This window comes from Entamoeba invadens (assembly GCF_000330505.1).
Source record: "Entamoeba invadens IP1 unplaced genomic scaffold scaff_1105074724629, whole genome shotgun sequence".
Lineage (NCBI taxonomy): Eukaryota > Evosea > Mastigamoebida > Endamoebidae > Entamoeba > Entamoeba invadens.
In genome coordinates this window covers 480,202-500,461 of record NW_004440426.1, presented here as the reverse complement: position 1 = coordinate 500,461, position 20,260 = coordinate 480,202, and the positions used below count along the sequence as shown (strand labels likewise).

Sequence of the window (20,260 nt, the reverse complement as noted above, 5' to 3'; positions counted from 1 at the left end):
AAAACACACTGCTGACAATATCAAGAAGAAAAGCAAAGATGTGTTGGAAAAATTTGGGATCAAAAACAACATTTATTACATCGTGTCTGATGGGTGTCGGAATAACAATGGACTGTCGGATGTTTGTGGAAAGAAATTAAATTGTGTTGTTCATGGGATTAACTTGATTTTTTCAGACTTAATTAAGAATATTTTCAGAACTCAACAAAATGTTGGAAATGTTGAATAAGGTGTCGAAAACTTGTCAAGTATCACTTTCAACGCGTGTTTTATTAAAAAAGTGTGAAGAGAATGAAGAGAAATATTGTTGTCTTGCAACATTTTGCAAAACAAGATTCAACTCTTGTTGTAAATCTTTTGAAACGGCACTTCAAATGGAGAAGTCGATAAACGACACGCGTGGAACAAACCGTTTGACAGATGAAAATTGGGTGGAAATGAAGAATATCTTTCCATTCGTCAAATTAATGAATGATGCATACAGTACTCTCTCTACCAACTCCACTCCAAATTCGTGTTTTGTATTAGGAATTCTAACAAATATATGGGAAATGATCAGAAAATACCCAACACAGAAGTGGAGTGAACATGATGATCGCCCATCTACCCAACTTCTTCGAATGATTTCTTTCGTTGCAACAAGATCACACTACTTCACACTACCTCACATTCCTTCAACACAACCAGTCATCCACAGTCTTCATCTGTCAACCTCTCTTTCTCCTCTCACTTACCGACCGAATTACGCCACAGTGCCATCCTGTTCTCAACCAACAGTTGGTTTACATCAACCCAAACTTATACGGAACACATCACAACACCTTTCTTCTGTAAGTAGTGGACCATCACACCAAAACGACATGAATAACACACAAGAGCTTCTTTTTGGAAAAGATTGGAAAAATATTGCTCGGAATGGGTTTTCTAAGAGGTTTGGAAAGATTCTTGATAATGAACATTTCAAAATTGCCTGTTTTCTATTTCCTCCTGAAAGAGACAAATACTTGAATTTAAGGGATCAGGAACATATTAAAAGAGTTGTTGAATCTAAGTTGGTTGGCTCTCGAGATTACCTTACCGCGAAGAGGAAACTTTCTATACAATTAACAAAGGATGGAAATGATCAACGAGTAAGAGAGTCAGATGCCAAAGATTCTGGAATGGCGAAAAAACTTGGAGAATATATGGAAGACAAAGGGACATCTGATGGTCAAACTGAATTGCATGAAACCCCCTTGACTTACTGAAAAAACAGCACTTTCACCCACTTGAAAGAATTGTCAAGAAAGTTTGTCTGCACAATCTACAAGCATTGATTCTGAAAGAGTTTTTAGCGTGATGGGAAATATTTTGACTGATGAGAGAAACAGAACAAATCCTCACACTGCTCCAAAAATCACCTTTTTGAAAATACAACTTGAAGTTAGTTAAATCTTTTTTTCTATTTAACATGTTAGTATTTGAATTGAATTCAAATGATTCATGTCATCGTACAGTTTATTTAATTATATTTCCTCGTTTTTTGTTTTTAGGTTGATACTTGCTAAAAATTTTAACTTTGAAAAAAAACATTATATTCCTTTTATTTTAAAAGTTATTTTATATTTTTTGTGGTAAGAAAATGAAGTTTTTTGGATGTTTGTAAAAAAAGATGAAGAAATCGGCATTTTTTCTTTTTGGTGATGGAAATGTTTCTTAAATTAAAAATGCAAATAATAATAAAAACTGTTATTTTCCTTTTTGTTGTTGATCTTTGATTTTTTGTTCGAAATGGCATATCTCAAAAAACTACAAGTTCTATGGAATTTGCAGATTGTGATTATTGAGAAATATTGAACGGCTTACGCAAATAGAAATTTTTTGTAAAAAACGGGCATTATGGGAATTTGTGGTTTGCGATTGCGCACCCTATTTTATAATCAAACAATAAAAATATTAATTTTTAACTATATAACATTATTATTATAATACTATTATATATACTATATGACTATACCCTGTTTATTAAACGTTTTACCATCCATTCTTTACCATGGAAATTTCAGTGGAATCTTGGCTGATGTGGCAGTTTTTAAGTTTTGAGCAAAGACCCGTTTTTGTCCAATACTGCTTTAAGGGTTAAATTATTGATAGTAATAACGATAATGTTTTTGAATTATTTGGGGTACTAAATATACCTTTGTTTTAATTAAATTTGATTCTAATAAAAACGTATTTTTTAGTGGCGCTGCTTATACCCTGATACCCATTTCGTTTATAATGCTAACGTATAACCAAACAACAATTTCGCGCCATCTTCAATTTACAGTGTATATCTACAACTTACAGTAAAACCTCTCATTAGTAGATTAAACGGGAAAATAGAACTTCTCAATAGTGATTATGAAATTATTTTTTCCCCTCAATGAGTGTTTTTTATTTTGATTGGTTGAAACGTCTCTTAATGAGAGGATACACTAATGAGAGGTTTTATTGTATCTAATTATTATTAAATTGAGCAACCTAAAGTCTTAAGTTGCTCAATTTAATTTTCTTTAATTTATTTACTCTCGTCTTGAGATTGTTTGTTTTGCAATTTTCTATACATAGACATTGAAATGTACTTAAATAATAAACCTGGAATTATTTTATTTTTTAAAATTTTTATAAAATTATAAAAAAATAAAAATGTTTTTTTATTAAAAAATAATTTGTGTTATTTTGTTTCATTTTTTATTAATTTGTGATGTTATTGAAAATTGGAATATCTTTGATGATACAAAGTTATTATATCAGACAATGTTGTTTGACTGACTCAACTTTATTTTTGATACAGAAACTTAAAATTATATACATATTATTTTTGAAATTTTGAAAATTCTGGGACTTGGTCAAGAATTTCTGTTTCGTGATAGATTTACGAGTGTTCTATTTGACTGAATTGGAACGAAAATAACAGTCATAAGAAGTATATCATAAAACTTAATATGATAACAAATTTGTTTAAAAAAGTAGTACCATTTACTTTTCACATTGGTAATTTTAATAACTAATTCAAAAAATAAAAATGAATATTTCCTTTTTTATATTATATTGAATTATAAGGAACCACTCTTTGTTTATGGATATTATAACGCAAAAATAACTGGTTTGTGTTTATTTCCATACTTTTTCATATTTTATTTGAAAAATCGATTACTAAAAAAACACAAACTTGAAATCTGCCATGACTTCGAACCAAGAATTGAATTTGTGTGACAAACTACAGTCACTTGAACGTGCGATTAATGAAGATAAGGTCACAAACATTACCAACACTTTAGAAATACCTTCTTATTCTTTTCCAATTATAAATACCAACAATATTTCAGCAATTACACACAGTATTACTTTAAACACTCCTCCAAAATTTCCTGTTGTCTCAATGGTTCCTCCAAAAACTCAAAAAGTTCAACAACTCATTTCTGACAAGTTCTTTAATAAAGTCATTGGAACACTTCCAAAACAAAGCGATGCCACAAGTCTTAACAATGCACTCGCAGAGGTGAAGCGTTATGAAGGTGTCGTTGAAGAACAAAAGAAGAAGATTGAATCCCTTGAAATTACCATTTGTTATTTGAATGACGAAACTGAAGACGTCAGAGCAATTTTTTTGAAACAAGGAGAACTTGAAACGGCAAATAAAGTGCTAAAGGAAAGGAACGATTTTCTATTTCAAAGATGTGAAATTTTGAGTGAAGAAGTTGATGCTCTTGAGATTATTAAAGAACAGAATAAAATAATAGAATCTAAGTACAATACATTGAAAAGTGATTATGACAATTTGATGAGGCAAAAAGAACAAGTAGTAGAAGATGAGCGTCGAGCTACTTTAGATAATATATTGGAACGAGAAAAGAGTTTTCAAAGTCAACAGCAGCTCGCACAATTTCATTCTGAAATGGATAAAGAAATAGCCAGGAGAGTTTCTTTTATTTTGGAAGACAAAACAAAAGTGTACAAACGTCACGAAGCCGAAATGAAAAGCGAAATTGAGTTGCTTAAACTTGAATGGGAACGGTCAAAAATGGAAACCAAAATGATGAAAGAAAAATATGATAATAAGGTGAGGGATTTCAATACATTGTATAAGAGTCTGCAAAAGGAAATTTGTCAAACAACTGATTTGGAACTGCAAGTGAAAGAAAGAGAAAAACAAATAAATGAACTCAGCCAAACTCTTGAAACAACAAAACAATTTTTACTCCCCATTTCAAATACAAAGGATAAAAACTTCAGTATGTTACAAGAGAGGTGTTACATATTAGAAAAACTACAAGCCCAAGTCCAAGAACAAAAAAGTGAATTAAATTTAATTATTTACAGACGCGAAAAGGTCATTGATCAATTGTATGAATACATAAGAGCTTTAATAAAGGAATACGACATTTACTTTGACATTACACTTCAAATCGTTATTTATTTTCTTCAAATTGCAGGGATTGATATCAATGTTACATTTAATAGCGATGAGATTGCGAATCAAGCTTTTGAAAAAATTAAACAATCTACAGATACGATTAATCCAAGGAAAGATGCCGACATTCCACAAACTACTCGGATCAATTTTTGCGATGAATTAGGACCAATAATTGGAACGGAATGTGCTGAGTTAATTGATCGGCTGTTCAAAGATAACGTGTTGGAAGTTACAAAATTTACATTACCGAACGGTGATGTAAATGTTAAACACAATGACGGTGAAATATCCACACAACAAGGAACAACACCATCTGGACAATCCACATTGGAAGAGAAAAAGATCAACCAAAATGCAAACGAATTGATAAGACCGATCAAAACCGTTCAACCGATACAAAGACAACCAGAGGTCGAAGTCCCAGTTGCAAAGAAAATGATTTTGCGTGAAAATGCAGAAACTACAGACCCCAAAACACTCGAAATGATGAAAAAAAGAAAAGGGGGTATGATATGGTAATGGACTTTATTATTAAAACGAATTCCTGGTATATGAGTAAACTTTATGATTATTTATTATTATTTGTGGTGATTTCATACTGCGAATTTTTTTTCATTTTGGTATTTAAAATCAACTGAAAAAAAAGATGGAAATTTTATTTGTAATAATTATAGAATTAATTATATAGTTTATTTAACTATAATGTGTTATTTTAATAATAGTTAAAATCTAACTAAAAATTCGTTTATGAGCCAACTCGCCCCGTTTCACTTGATGATTGTTGCTAAGTACTTGCCTAACTTTAAAACGTTTTCTAATGTTCTGCTAATTTCGAAACGATACGCAACGATCATCGACAATTTCCACTTTAATCCATTTCCTCTCACTTACAATACAATAAAATTGTTTAAACATCTTGAAACACTTCATTTGTATTCTAGAGAAGATGAAACATTTGGAAATGAATTTGTTGAATATAATTCATCCACATTTTTGGGTCAAAAATTGAAGAGTAATATAAATGTAAAAAACTTTCAAACACAAAATGAGCAAAACAAAATCGAATTTTTCGAAGTTGTTGTTTGGTATATTGTTAACTACACAACTACACAGAAGGCAGGTAATAACTACAACTTTAAAAATGTCATTTACTCACCCACAAATGACGCCAAATCAAAAGAAATTCCACAAATTGTTAATTCACTTGACGAATTCTTTTTCTCGAACGCGAAATTTGATAAATACACAGTCCCAAGACAAATCACTTCGTTGGGAGTGGGCTGTTTTGCAAACGCGAAGTTCCTTTCAAAAATCGAGTTTCCACCTTTTATTGTTTCCATTAAAGATGAATGCTTCAAAAATTGTTGTTCGTTAAGAGAAATTAACTTACCACCAAACGTTATTACACTTGGAAGGTCTTGCTTTGCTGCATGTTTGGCTGTTTCCAAAGTGTGTCTTCCAAGTGCTTTGAAATGTATTGAAGGTGCCGCTTTTTCACGATGCACTACAATTCCACAAATAGAAATGCCCAGTGCAGTTACAGTTATTAAATCATCCTGCTTTGCAGAATGTGCATCGCTTTTATCTGTGGTATTCACATGTGGTTGTCGGTTATCTTATGTACAAGACAATTCATTTCTAAATTGTGTATCACTAAGGGAAATTACACTTCCAGACACAACAGAGTGTATCGAGAAGTATGCATTCAGAAATTGTAAAAATCTTTTGTTTTTCAGAGCACCAATTAATCTTATAAAAATCGGCGACGGTTGTTTTTCAGAGTGTGTGTCACTTAAAAATGTCTTTTTCAATCAAAATTTGAAGGTAATTGGTGGCTTTGCGTTTTACAATTGCACGGGGTTGACTGCTATAGAACTCCCTAAAAACATCACATTTGTCGGGAAAAGTTGTTTTAGTGGGTGTATTTGGATAAAAAGTGTTGTGCTCAACAGAAAGGTTTCTTTGGTAGAATCTGGTCTTTTAAAGGGAATCAAAATCGTTAAAAAATAATTTTTATTAATTTATTACAAAGTTATCAATATTTTTTTGCATTTTGTTATTTTGAAATAATATTTCATAGGTTTCGAATAAAAACAAAAGAAGTGTTTGCATTCTATTGTGTTTAACAAAAAATTACAAATTTACAAAAGATGGATCAATAATAATCACATTTACACATTTAAATAGTGATAAATATTTCAAAAAATACTTCTTTGTTTATTTTTTTATTTATTCAATAATTGTTGTTACAAAAATCGAATAAATTTTTGTAAAAGAATTATTTATACAAAGATTTTCAAAATTATTTTTTTTGTGCGTTAAAACGTGTAATAATATAATTGGGGGTTTTTATAGATTACTTTTAAAGTTTTTAAAATAATGAATTCAAAAAATGTAAGTTTTTATAATGAGACCTTATATTTTGAATGAAATATATATTAAAATTCTAATTGTTTATATTATTAGTTGTAGTTGAAAATTTAAGTTGATTAAAGATGATGAGACCAAACATAATAAATAATTATAAAATGGTTGATGATAATTATATTATTCGGTATGACTGACGCTATCAATCTTTTATATTCATAGAACTCCATAAAAAACGTAACAAAAAAAATTAAATATTAATAAAAAACCAAAAACAATAATAATTTAATAAATAAAAAACACAACGATTATTGGGGTAATAATAAATTAAAAATAAAAATAGAAAGAAGAATAACATTTAACAAAATACTCTAACTTTTTTAATAAATGAAGAAAACAAAAATTGATACTCCACCAACTCTGGTTGAAGCTAAAAACCATCTCATCAACAAGCTGTACGTCGCAAACGTCATTAACAGGCTCAGAGAAATTGACGAGAGAAAGCCAAATGATTGCAAACGTTGGTTTTGGGAGTTAGTTCAGAATGCGAAAGATTCCATTTCTCAGACTGGCCAAAAGAGCGTTGATATCAGTGTAAAAATCACCGACAATGTATTTTATTTTTCACATAATGGTGCTCCTTTTACTGGTAAATCTGCATTAGCTCTTCTGTATAAGTACTCCGAAGGTAAGACGAATGACTCAGAGTCGACTGGTCGGTTTGGCACCGGTTTCTTAACAACGCACACCCTCTCCAAAATAGTATCAATTTGTGGTGATATGTATTATGATGATGAAAAAAATCGAATTATTGGGTTTAAAACCACAATGTATAGAAATGGTTCAACTGAAGACGAATTGCTTGAAGGTGTTGAAAAGATGTATAATAGTTTGCAATTTTACGAGCCACGACCATATAAGACAACCTATAAATACAAGGTTGAGACAGAAGAAAACAAAATGGCACTTGAAATGGGAACAACGAACATCTATGATAATGCAGTGCAAACTATGTTGTTTTGCAAAGAAGTTAACCAGATTAAAATAAATAACAAAGGAGAAAAAACTATATTTAAGAGAGTTTCAAATAGTACTGAAGGTGATTTGGAAGTCATCAAATTTATTGTGCACAAAGGTAAAAATTTTATCATGAGAAACTTTTTGATGTGTCAAATTGAAGAACCCTCTGAAGAACTCACAAAGAGATTTAAAAATCCACGAAATGTGAGACATTCCGCTGCAGTTGAATTTAATGAACGCAATGAGTTGGTTGATGTGAAGGGGCCATCACTTTATTGTGTCCTTCCTCTTGTTGGGAGTGAAAAGATGCAATTTCCATTTCTTTTAAATTCACCCGATTTTGAGCCTGAAAGTGAGCGTCAAGGTCTTTTCTTATCAGGGAAGGAAACAATTGAAGAGACTGGTTGTATTTCTAACACGGGGATAAATAGAATGATTCTGAAACGAGCAATTCCATTATACGAAAAGTTTGTCTATCACTTGGCAGAGTATAATTACAAAAACATCCAAATGGTTGGGAGGGGAATAAAAGAAATTCCCGAAATGGACGCCAATTTTTCTAAAGAGTGGTATACTCAAAACTATATACTACCACTCAGAGAAGTGATGAAAAACGCACCAATTGTTGAAGGTGAATATGGAAAGATGTCAATTTTTAAACACAACACACAATTTGTCAAATTTCCAGTCTTGAAAGACAACAAATATTTAGGCGATTTCTACGACATTTTCAGAGTTTTTCATGATGGCGAACTTCCATTGAAGTATTGTTTGGAAGAATGGACAGAACAATTATGGGACGAATGTGAGAAGACAACACTTAAAATGTTTTTGCAAGAAGTTGAAAAATGTGAATGTATAGCAATAATGAAAACTAAAATGAAAATTAAAGACGATCCTTTTGAATTTCTCAACAAATTGCTTCTCTTTGTGGATAAAGTAGAACCCAAGTATTTGTGCAATTATAAACTAATCCCCAACGAAAAAATGATTTTCATGAGATATAGTGACGACGTTATCGACATCTCAAAAGTCCATCCAACTTTGGTCGATGTTGTTGAGTCACTCGGAGTCACAAATTGGAGGGATATTGCTATAAACAGTAAAATTATCTGTTTCAAATTAAAAGAAAATAATATATACACAAACTCCAAAACATCTTCTTACATTGATAATTTAGTATTAAACATTAAGACGCAATCTGATAACTTAAAAAAGAAACAACTTCAAAACGAAGCAGATGAAAAAAAATATAGATCTAATAATATAGCATATAACACACCAAGTTATATGTTATTCGGTTTACCTTCAGTCTACGCAAGAACTGAAACAAAAGAAGAAAAAAGTCAAAGAAACAAGAGTTGATCAAAACAATGAATTTGATTTTATCACTTGTTGTTGATGACACAAACAAATACGAACAACCTTTTATCGACCAACGAATGTTTATGTTTAATTATATGAACATTATCTTCCCAACACTAAGAAGACATAAAATAACGTTCAATGATGCAGACAAACAGATGTGGTTCAATTTGGACAAAATCATCACGGAAATGATGTTAAATGAAGTATCCATATGTGGCAATTTAAATGTAATGAACAGCAACTTAATGAACAACGAAACATACAACGATCTTTTGTCACACATCCAACACATCACAGAAAATGATATATTTAAGTTTTACAAAATTGTTCCAAATCAAAAGGGAGATTTTGAAAGTATCTACAGATTAAATAAAGATGTTGATATTGACGATTTCTTCAAAGAAAATAAAGTCGTTGTAAAATACAATGGAGATTTAAAAACAATTCTTCTTCATAAAAGTTTTAATTTGGACACCATGGAAATGAAACAAGAAACGGTGACAAAAAAGTTTCTTGACATAGTTGAAAAGGAGAGAAATTTAGAGTTGTGCAAGGAAATACTGAAATTCCGACCACTTAAAAAATATGTCACTGTCATTCCTTCCTCATTGGAAACACAATTAAAACTGTTTGGAGACATCATGCGAATCGACAACCACACTGGAATTGGAGTCGGTTCGGTCAAACTTTGGCGTGTTGCTTTTAATGTTTTTATTGAAGATTTATACATTCGAAGTAAAAAAAATGGGAATTTTGGAATTGTTCTTCTGACTTTAGGTATTAACGACAATGAAAATATACTTCAACTTTATGGAGAAATAATGTCTCAATTTATTAAGATATATGGATATGATATTAATTTGCCCAACGTGTACGATCAAATGATTAATATCGGCAAACTTTACTCAAATGATATTCCTGAAATATTCGTCCAAATGGAAAAGTCTCTTGTTGGTTGTCGATTCAATCAACAAGTTTTTTGTAATTTTGCAGACATGATGTCTAATGTAATCAGAAGTGACATAATAATTAAAGATGTAAATTTGCCTAGTGGGAAATCAATGATTTGTCAACATATTGATAACATGGTCCACTCCTATTACTCAAACAACAAAAATGAAGCTCCTTTTGATACAACATTGAAAGATAATGTTCAAATTTTGATTGAAACTGACGAAGTAAATGACTTGAATATATTCCCTCGTTTCAACAAAATTCGAGAGGAATTCGAATACAACGTACTCTATTCTTCAGACAAGAAACAACAACTTTTCAAACTTTCAAAAATACTTGACAAAGGACTTGATGTTGAAAGAATCGAAGAAGCGTTGAGTCAACTTAATGAATTAAAGCAAAAAACCAAAGAAACGGGGAAGCCACTTAAAGAAGAATAAAAACATTTGGCAAGACACATGTTGTTAAACCATCTCTCTAATTGGTTATTCTTAAAATTATTTTGATTTTTTTATAATTAATTTTTAATTGTTTGATAGATAAAATGAAAAATGTAAAAGTTAAATTACACATTAATTTAACACTCAATTCAAAATCAATCAAAAGAGTTAAAATTGTTGTTCTTCTAAATAAATAACAACAAGAATAATATTTTAATATGAAAATACACATTATTCAATTAATATGTTCTCCAACATATTAACAACCTCTTCTATTTCAATTCGATCATTCGGACACTGTTTCCAACTGAGGCTCAAAATGTTATATTGCTCATTCGACATATCACTTGTCTTGGGCAGTCGTAGTCCCCGAGTTACAAAATCTGCTATTTTCCAAGGATATGTAAAGTCGTCATTGTCATATGCAAAGCACCACCCGAAGCATTCATACATTGTCAATGCAAATGAATAAACATCAGCAGCTTTCTTATATTTATCTCTTTTCAAGACTTCTGGTGCCATGTAACTTGGTGTTCCAACACCTTTTGTGAATGTCATATTAGTCATCATCATGTTAAAGTTTCTCGAGGACCCAAAATCAGTCAATTTCGCAATCACATTGTCAGAAAAATTTAACGAGTATATCAAGATGTTGTCTGGCTTAACATCTCTATGTAGAATTCCATTTTTGTGTAAATATAAAATCCCCTTTGAAGCATCTAACATGAATTTGTTACGAAGTTTTGTTTCAATTTCACTTGCCTTTTTATGGTCAATCAAATCTCTTAAAGACCCAAACTCGGCAAATTCGGTAACTAAACTCACTTTATTTGATACGAAAACAGCACCAAAGAAATATACGATATATTCACTTCGGAACTTGTCTAACATTGCAACTTCATTCTCAAATTCATGGTCATCCAATTCATTGCTATTTTCAATATCCTTCATTCGTTTAATGGCAACGGTTTTCCCTCGGTAAGTTCCTTTGTAAACGACACCAAACCCACCTTCACCAATACTCTTCTCATCAATCAATTCTTTGGGGTCAATGGGGGGTTGAAATTTCAGTGTTTGCCCTCAATTGTAATTTTACTAATAAATTCCTTGCCACTTTCCAATGATTTTGATATTATCAAAGCGTCATCAGTGATTTTACATGTGTAGTTTGGTCTTATAAAAATTTCAAATTCACATGCAAACCCCCTTTTAAGTGATATTATCTCTGGTGTTGTTCGAATGGAATAACTTTCTTGGTCTGATTTCATTGAAATTTGGACTTTCAAAGTCCTTTCTTTGGTGTTGCCAATACAAAGAAGTTGTCTTGTTTCCTTTAAAACCGGAATTTCGTCTGTTTCGGAGTTAAAGTCCACAATTCTATGATTTGAGCAAATGGAATTTCCTAATGATATAAATTGAATGTTCGACCTTTTCATTTTGAAAATAGTCACTCGTTCATGTTGTATCTTTTGGTGCATTTTGTTGAGTATCAATTTGGTGAAATAAACAATCAGCCCACTTGTTGAAAGCAACACTAAAACGATGAAAACAACGATCAATAAAATGATCCACCAAACGGCTTTGTTTTCACAAAAAGTGCCAGCTTCACTTGGGGTATTCCAAAAAGAACATTTTGTGCACTTCGAATTGGATGATGCTGTACAACTCTTTATCGAGGAAAATAATATGCAATTTGAACCAACTAAAACATCTCCATTTTTACACGTTAAACAACTTTCTCTAGAAGAACATGTTAAACACTTATTACTACACTTTTCACATTGATTTGTATCAAATTGGTAATATCCATTTTGGCACTTTGAACAGCCAGATTGAGTTATTTCAATGTCACACCCACTAATTAAATCTTGTGGAAGACACTCCCCACTACTTGTTTTAAAATTTGTTGAGTTGCATGAGAGGCATTTTGCTTTGGTATTACACAAAGAGCACTTTTTATCGCATTTGGCACAACCCAGACCAATTCTATAATATCCATCTTTGCATTGGGTGCATCCCGAGATGACGGTCGATAAATGTTGACACGACTCCGTTAATTCCGAATTTGATATACATGTTTTTTCTTGTTTGTAAAATCCAGAATAACACGAGAGACATGAAGTTGAATTAAATAAACAACTTTCACAATTGTCATCACATTTTAAACACTTCTCATCTGATAAGTAATATCCAAACTGACATGAAATACAACCGCTTGAGTTTCTAATATCACAATAATCTACTTCTAGTATTGTTGTAAAATGTTGACACTCATTTTTTGAATTTTTAATATACTCTTCTTTACATAAAACACACTTTGAATTTAATACACTTTCACAGTTTGATATTGGGATTGTACACTTCCCATTCGCTTCTTTGATTTCATTTTGTTCACAAGAAGAAGTAACACAATTACCTTCGGAAGATAACAAAAATTTTGGTGAACACTTTGTCGGCATTGAGTTGGTACATATTACCCAATTTTCATTCTTTTGATTACATTTTAAACAAATTGAATTGTTGATATAAAAAGTGTTAAGGCAAAACAAAGTAGACATTCCATATGTTATTGCACCTTCTTGACTTATACAACTTCCTTTCTCTGTTAGCATTGTTCCCTCTTCACACACTAAACACTTTTTACTAACAAAATCACACTTGTTGCAATTTAAATCACAATTATCACATGTTCCCATTGATAGACCTTTTCGACACTTGCGACAAACAGTGCCGTCTGTCAGTAAACAATTGGTCGTTATTTTACAAGTTCCGTTTACATTAAAATATCCTTGTTGACATTTAAAACAAGTTTTGGTATTTCCAATTTCACAAATTTCAGAGAAAATACACTGAAATTTGTTGTTCAAAACGTAATTTGGTTTGCATTGGACGCACTTATTTAATGAATTTGATATAGCACAATTAACATCGTTTTTAATACAACGGCCTTCGAACAAATAAGAGAAAGAATCACATTTAAAGCATGTTACATTTCCATTGGGAAATTTCTTTAAAAATACACAATTTAAAAGTTCGAAATTAATTTGATTTTCTGTCAAATACAAAAAACTTGGTTCGTTAGGGTCACTCTTTTGATGAATTTGGAGACTCCCGAATCTAGTAACAAATTTCATTAGAAGTACTAAAGTACCCGAGTAAACTTCTAAAGCATTCAAATTATTATCACAATTTACAGCCAAAAAATTGGTCGTTGGAAGCACTTCCAAATCATATTCTGATGCTGTCAAACATGTCAAAATTTTATCACTGCTGGAGTAAAAAAGTTTTTGTGGCTCGTGATATAATGTTCTTGATACTTCACATTAAAATTGGCAAATGAAAATATTGAATTTGTGAATACCCCATTTACTGTGATATAGACGTTTGAGCTCACTTTGTATAACATGACATCTTTTGTGTTGTTCAAAAGTGCATCCCGTTCGACATAAATTGTTGTGTGAGGCAAAGGAATTGAATTGAAATCGAAATTTCTTATTTTACCATCCAAATACAATTTACAGTTTGTTCCAAATTCGTCTTCGCAGGGGCAGTGTGGATAGTTGAATGAATAAAACCCATCAAGTCTTTTATAACTTGTTATATAATTTGAGTTGTTCATTGCACAAACAACTTCTTTATTCAAAATCGTCGTGTTTGGACAAAATCGAACGAGTCGCTCGTTTGAGAGCAAATAAATGATTCCAGTTGAGAGTTGGAACGGAAATTGAGAAGCTGCAATACATTTTGTCCCATCTTCGGATTTCAAAATGGTTTTGTCGGGTAGAGAAACACATCAAACAATTGTTATTTCCAACCGGATTTATGACATGAAAATTGACTCTACCTGTAAAAATATATATTCAATGGACATAGAAAGCATCCCATAGGATGATTTGTGGGGTATTAAGTTGATACGATTCAAACTCTAGGCTTCCTGACATTGATAATTGCTTCTTGGAACCAAATGAGCATTTTTGGAAATATAAGTCGTGTTTTGAATATGAAACGAAAACCCTGTGTCTATAATAAGATTTGAATTTGGAAGAAGAACAAGGTTATATACATTCGACCAATAATTTAGGACTGTTTTGATTGTTATCTCACCATTAACTGTCATGGCCCCAATCCAATTGTTACCAGGAAAGGTGAAATCTTTTGTAAAATAAAATGAATGATCAAGAAAGTTTGAACAGTTGATTGTCATATTTGTTGAAGGTACAAATTGATTGGTTGAGTTTTGAACGCAGTCATAACCCGCACTTTGCAACAAGAAAAGTGTTAATAATGATAAGGAAACGACCATCTTTCAATGTGAAACGACTTAGAATTTAGTTTTAGTTTATTCAAAGACATTAAATTATTTAAATCGGGTCTATTTATTCAAAAACACGAAATGAATTTAGTTCAATAAATACTTGGTTTGTAAGGAAAAAAGACTCAAATGCTCTGTCTATTTGAACTATTTCAGATTTTTGACACCCTCTTACGAACAAAAATTTGATTCAAATGAAGATAAAAAATACAAATAAATATTAAAACTATATGATAGCATTTTTTAATTAATTTTTTAGTATATTTTATTTTTAAAATGTTTATTTCCAAACAAAAAAAGCAATCAAACAAATAAAATGTTGGTGATAGAAGTGTATGTAAGAATAATAATTTTTAAATAATTTAATAAAAAACTATTATTTGATTAAATTATTTTATTAAAAATAAAAAAGTTATTTTTATTTTTTAACTAAATTGTTTTATTAAAAGTTATAATGTAATATTATTATTAATTATTATTAAATCGAATTTAAAAAAACAAATAAAAAAATATTTTTTCTATCTTGTTTTGAATATTAACACTTAAAATAAGACCTTATTTTTGTTTTGGCCTGTTTTTACTGGGATATCAAACCAATTTTTGATGATTTTCCTTTTTTGGCTTGTGTATAGTTTATGCACATAATATAAACTCTAAAAAATGGAAATTTATTTAATAAACTCTAGATTTCCCGATTTTTTAGACCACTTGAATTTTGTTCAATGTTATTTAAGGTGTTAAAAAGTAAAAATTATCATGAAATTTTGATGTTTTTAAATTAAAATAGTTAAAATAAACAAATTGAATGGTTAAGTACTAGCTTTAATATCATAAAAATTTAAAAATAATAATTGTTAATTTTTTGAAAATTTTGTAGATTGCATATTTATTATAAACATTGTTTATTATTGGTCATAGCCCAAAATACTTAGAAAAATAAGTTGATAGAAACAAAAAATCAACCTTTTGGTTTACACAAAATAATTTATTATATTTTGTGATTATCCAAAACGTTGTTTGAAAAAATATATATTTTTTATTTTTTTATATAAAAGAATCAATAAAACTTAAATACAAATGTTAATTAATTTTTTTTTATATGAACAAAAAGAAAGCTCAACCATAATTAAACTTAATGTACAATATTTTATATAATAATTAATATATAAATAATTTGATTATCATCTAAATTAAATAAAGATTATAAATATTATAATTATAAATTGTAAATATTATCAATATGTAAAAAATATATTAAAACATAATGATTCAAAAATTAATTCTTATTATCAAAGTGTCAAACAAGACAACAAAGATCGGACTTTTTTGGCATGTACCTAAAGTTACTTTCTCCACAATTAATTTTAATATCATTGAAATTGGACACAGATACTCCTGCTGAAATTGTATCCCAGTTTACCGTTTGTTTTAAGATGAGTTCTCCATCCCTAGTAAAAAACACTTCTTTTGTCTTTGCATTATATCCACAACCAACAACAGAAATTCCATCCACAATTGTTCCATATTGTTTCCCAAGAATTATCATGTCGGGAGAGTCTTGATATTTACCAACATATACACAACCATCAAGTCCGTTATATCCAATACTATAACACTCCCATCCAAGATGCATATTAAAATTGGTATAATTATCTTCATCAAAACATCCGATACACACATCACTCCTCCCAGTGACTTCGATCTCGAAATATCTTAGTCCCTTCTTTTTCAAAATTCCATTTTGTGTAGTTATAACAAACTTCAAATCTTTTTCGCTTTTTGAATAAAAGTGCTGACTAAAAATGGTGTTGATTAGTCTCTTTTTTTCACAAAAATTGAGTGATGATGCGTCTGGTTTTCTCATTAAAATTCCATCGACAATTTCAAGTGCAAACGAATTAGAAATGAATCTCATCATCTTAAAAATTCCCTTTTCGTTTTCAAAAGTTGGATATTCCAATATATCCGATTTTAGTTGGAAAGGACATTCATTGAGAATTTTACCTTCAAACGACAATACTTTTTTTAATCTGTAAAAATTGCCAGTACTGTTAATATACACTGATTTACCAGTAATTTCTATGTTAGGAAATTCAGTGCATCTTCCCCCAATAATTGTAAAGTCCGTCAATTTCTCAAAGTTCCTTTCTTTGAAAAAAATTGTATCAAAGACGTCTCTCATACTAAAAGTTTCGAGCAACGGAGCTTCTCCCAAAAAATTGATGTATTTGCATTTGTTCATCGAAATGGTCTTTAACGCGGTGAAAGTGACTTGATCAGTAAAAGTAATATTTTCACATCCATTCATTGTCAACTCTAAAAGTGAGTGAAATGGAAAAACGAAGTCAAACCACGAACAATTCTCCATTTCCAAAATTTTGACGTATTCCATTTTGATGTTAAAAGGTTGATCTCTCGGACTTTCTATATTAAACAATTTGAATTTTAAAACACAGTCTGGAACACTCCAAACTTTTTCAATTGAACCCAAAGAAGTTGTATATCTATATTCAACACAACTGGCATACATTTTGTTTAACAAATTGTTCAAAAAATCGCCTTCTATTTCACCGTCGACAGTTAAATTGCCATCCTCAAGTGCATATAAATTTTTTTCTTCATTGAAGTACTTCTGCAAAATTATTCGAAAACAGAATTTGATCTTGACAAAGTCTTTAATAAGTTCCTCGTCGTCTTCTTCTTGATTATTCACTGCGACAGAGACTTTGACATTGGTATTTTCAGGTATCATATTTTCTAATTGCCAAAGCAATTCAACGGACTCAGAAGTTATTTTGAGAGATGTCTTTTTGAAACAATTTGTTTGAATGTATGTCGGAAATTTGAGATTTTTCTCTTTCATGCTGTTGGTGTAATTTGTCAGGAAACTCACAATATACTCCAACTCCCCAGTTACCTTCTCTAATGATGTAAATTTGTCAGCGTTTTTAATAACATATTTGAGAACAGCGTCTCTTCTTTCAAACTCGTTTTGTGGCTCAATTAAATGAGTTAAATAGAGGTTTAAAACTCTTGGAAAATATGTCTCGGCAAAGTCTTGTGTCAATTCATTAATTTGAAGTGCTTCGGAAAATAAAACGTCGTTGTAATATTTTGCGTTTATTGATTTAAAGTTCTCTGGAGAATTTAAGTTGAAATAAACTGAATTGAAAATGTTTGGGTGGAAATGTATGGACATCCAAAATATTGAATCAAAATCCATAAATTGTGGGTAGTACGGCATATCCTCAAGTGAAGAAAGGCACTTCTTGTTAATTTGAAGAAATGTGTAAATGTCTTCCCGTGTTTGAAGTTCACGCAAAATTGGGTAAAAATGGTTTACTTCAAGTTGTGTTAATTGAATAGTCATTTTTGAAATAATATATAAATAGTTCTATTACATTTTAATAATTGACCATATTCCTCTTTGATTCATCAGATAAATATTTTGTCTTGTTTTTTTTAACAATATGGTATATATAATGACGAAGCATTGATGAGTTGTTGAATCAAAGAGGAAATTAATTTGAACAATGTTTTAGACAATTATTAAATTACAAACATTTCAAAAAATTAGTTTGTATAGTTTTTTAAATAAACAATTATAATAATTTATGAATCGATAATATTTTTATTTATATTTAAACTAAAATAGTAAATTCGACAATGTTAATTTATTGATGGTTTCTTGATATTTCGCAACATAAAATAATTTTATCTTACTTGAATTTGTGCATAAATTCTTTGTAAAAAATACAAAGAAAATTTAAACATATTGATGGTATATACTATGTAAATTATATGCACATATTTTAAAATAAATCAAATTTATTTAACATTAATTTTTCCAAAATCATGTATTAAACATAAAATATATATTTTAACATCTATTAAACTAGTAACCAATAATAATTTTCATTGATGACCATTCTTTGTTAAAAGCCTAGTTATCTTCACGAACAAGTCTCGATTTTTATTTGATGTTTTTTTGTATCATTAACATACTATAGGGATATGAATCCTTAAACTTTTTATAAACTTAAAAATACAAACAATTTTTTATGTTTAAATAATATCTATTATGTTGAGTAGTCATAAAAATGTTTATAAATAATATTTTTAATTAACACATTTTCGTTTTAAAAAGACACGATTTTTGGACATACAAAAAAAATCATTATATACACAGACTTCAATTAATTGTTTTGAATTAAATCAATTTATTGACAACAAGACATAATTTAGATATGTTAATAAATTGTTTGGGATATGTAGTATATTGGTGTAATTATAATTTATAAAATAACTGACTTCTTTTTCCAAAAAACAATAAAAAAATTACAAAACAAAATAATGTGATAAATAATAAATATTTTTTTTAAAAAATGACAACTTTTAGATCATCACTTTTATTTAATATAAAAAACGTGTTGTTAATAATTATTTTAAACTTGAATTATTATTGTTTGCTTGATGAATATTGTTGTTGTGTTGTTGTTTATAACCCTTTCGTTAGCAAACAAAATTGAACTTCAAAAATGTCCATTGGTGGAGAGTAGTGATGGACTCGAAATAAACAGTATAGAATATGATGGAAGTGCATTTAGAAGTGGTACCAACTTTACAATACACTTCAGTATCAAAAAACGTGTGGCTCAGCTCTTTTTCTTTCCTCGTTTAGATTTCCATGGCGGTATTTTTAAATTTGGTATGTATGATTTAGAAAGAATAGATATGTGTGAACTGATAAATGGATGTGAAGGAAAACTTGGAGATCAAACAATTTCATTACAAATAGGAATAAAAGAATTTTCCTTTTTTGGGTATTACATGTTAACTCTTGGTCTTACAGACGAAAAGTATTACGGAGAATGCCAAACTGGAATGATTTGGTTGAATTAATTTGTATTGTAATTCATGTTTAATCAAAAATAGTTGATACATAATCTTAAATAAAATTGAGTTACTTTAATTATATTTTATAAAAACAATTAAAATGTTGTAAATGTTATTATAATACATAAACCTATTTTTGTTTTGAAACATCACAATTTATTTCAATTTTTTCTAATTGAAGTAAATTCCTACACATAGATGCATAAATACATGGTGCCAAAATCTTAATTTTATATTAATTCTTTTCAGAAAAAAAAACAGTAAAAATCAAAATTTAAAACCTAATTTTTTACATCAACAAATCCCTAAATTTCATTAATTATCTTGGCACCCATTTATTATACTATCTGTAGTCAGGCAAAAATTTTGTTTATTCTCCGACGTTGTTTAAGAATTTTTATTATATAGAAACTATAATATTTGAGTAAACTATTCAAAACATTACAAAACAATCGTTTCCTATTT

General features: G+C 29.6%; 8 protein-coding genes across 8 annotated transcripts; 5 read left to right on the top strand and 3 right to left on the bottom strand.

The window, feature by feature from the left end:
* Positions 1 to 551: 551 nt before the first annotated feature.
* EIN_020280 (hypothetical protein) lies at positions 552 to 1,247 on the top strand (the record flags this gene model as incomplete). Its single annotated transcript, XM_004257302.1, has 1 exon — positions 552 to 1,247. One exon carries the CDS (start codon positions 552 to 554, stop codon positions 1,245 to 1,247), a length of 696 nt encoding a protein of 231 aa, XP_004257350.1.
* Positions 1,248 to 3,205: 1,958 nt separating this feature from the next.
* EIN_020270 (hypothetical protein) lies at positions 3,206 to 4,957 on the top strand (the record flags this gene model as incomplete). The annotated part of the gene is made up of 1 exon (XM_004257301.1): positions 3,206 to 4,957. The coding sequence occupies one exon, from the start codon at positions 3,206 to 3,208 to the stop codon at positions 4,955 to 4,957; it is 1,752 nt and encodes a 583-aa protein (XP_004257349.1).
* Positions 4,958 to 5,185: 228 nt separating this feature from the next.
* On the top strand, positions 5,186 to 6,448 carry EIN_020260 (hypothetical protein; the record flags this gene model as incomplete). Its single annotated transcript, XM_004257300.1, has 1 exon — positions 5,186 to 6,448. The coding sequence occupies one exon, from the start codon at positions 5,186 to 5,188 to the stop codon at positions 6,446 to 6,448; it is 1,263 nt and encodes a 420-aa protein (XP_004257348.1).
* Positions 6,449 to 7,192: 744 nt separating this feature from the next.
* EIN_020250 (hypothetical protein) lies at positions 7,193 to 9,190 on the top strand (the record flags this gene model as incomplete). The annotated part of the gene is made up of 1 exon (XM_004257299.1): positions 7,193 to 9,190. The coding sequence occupies one exon, from the start codon at positions 7,193 to 7,195 to the stop codon at positions 9,188 to 9,190; it is 1,998 nt and encodes a 665-aa protein (XP_004257347.1).
* A 77-nt stretch (positions 9,191 to 9,267) lies between these two features.
* Positions 9,268 to 10,587, top strand: EIN_020240 (hypothetical protein; the record flags this gene model as incomplete). The annotated part of the gene is made up of 1 exon (XM_004257298.1): positions 9,268 to 10,587. One exon carries the CDS (start codon positions 9,268 to 9,270, stop codon positions 10,585 to 10,587), a length of 1,320 nt encoding a protein of 439 aa, XP_004257346.1.
* Positions 10,588 to 10,818: 231 nt separating this feature from the next.
* EIN_020230 (serine/threonine protein kinase HT1, putative) lies at positions 10,819 to 11,538 on the bottom strand (the record flags this gene model as incomplete). Its single annotated transcript, XM_004257297.1, has 1 exon — positions 10,819 to 11,538. The coding sequence occupies one exon, from the start codon at positions 11,536 to 11,538 to the stop codon at positions 10,819 to 10,821; it is 720 nt and encodes a 239-aa protein (XP_004257345.1).
* A 116-nt stretch (positions 11,539 to 11,654) lies between these two features.
* On the bottom strand, positions 11,655 to 13,721 carry EIN_020220 (hypothetical protein; the record flags this gene model as incomplete). Its single annotated transcript, XM_004257296.1, has 1 exon — positions 11,655 to 13,721. One exon carries the CDS (start codon positions 13,719 to 13,721, stop codon positions 11,655 to 11,657), a length of 2,067 nt encoding a protein of 688 aa, XP_004257344.1.
* Positions 13,722 to 16,196: 2,475 nt separating this feature from the next.
* On the bottom strand, positions 16,197 to 18,269 carry EIN_020210 (hypothetical protein; the record flags this gene model as incomplete). The annotated part of the gene is made up of 1 exon (XM_004257295.1): positions 16,197 to 18,269. The coding sequence occupies one exon, from the start codon at positions 18,267 to 18,269 to the stop codon at positions 16,197 to 16,199; it is 2,073 nt and encodes a 690-aa protein (XP_004257343.1).
* Positions 18,270 to 20,260: the final 1,991 nt, after the last annotated feature.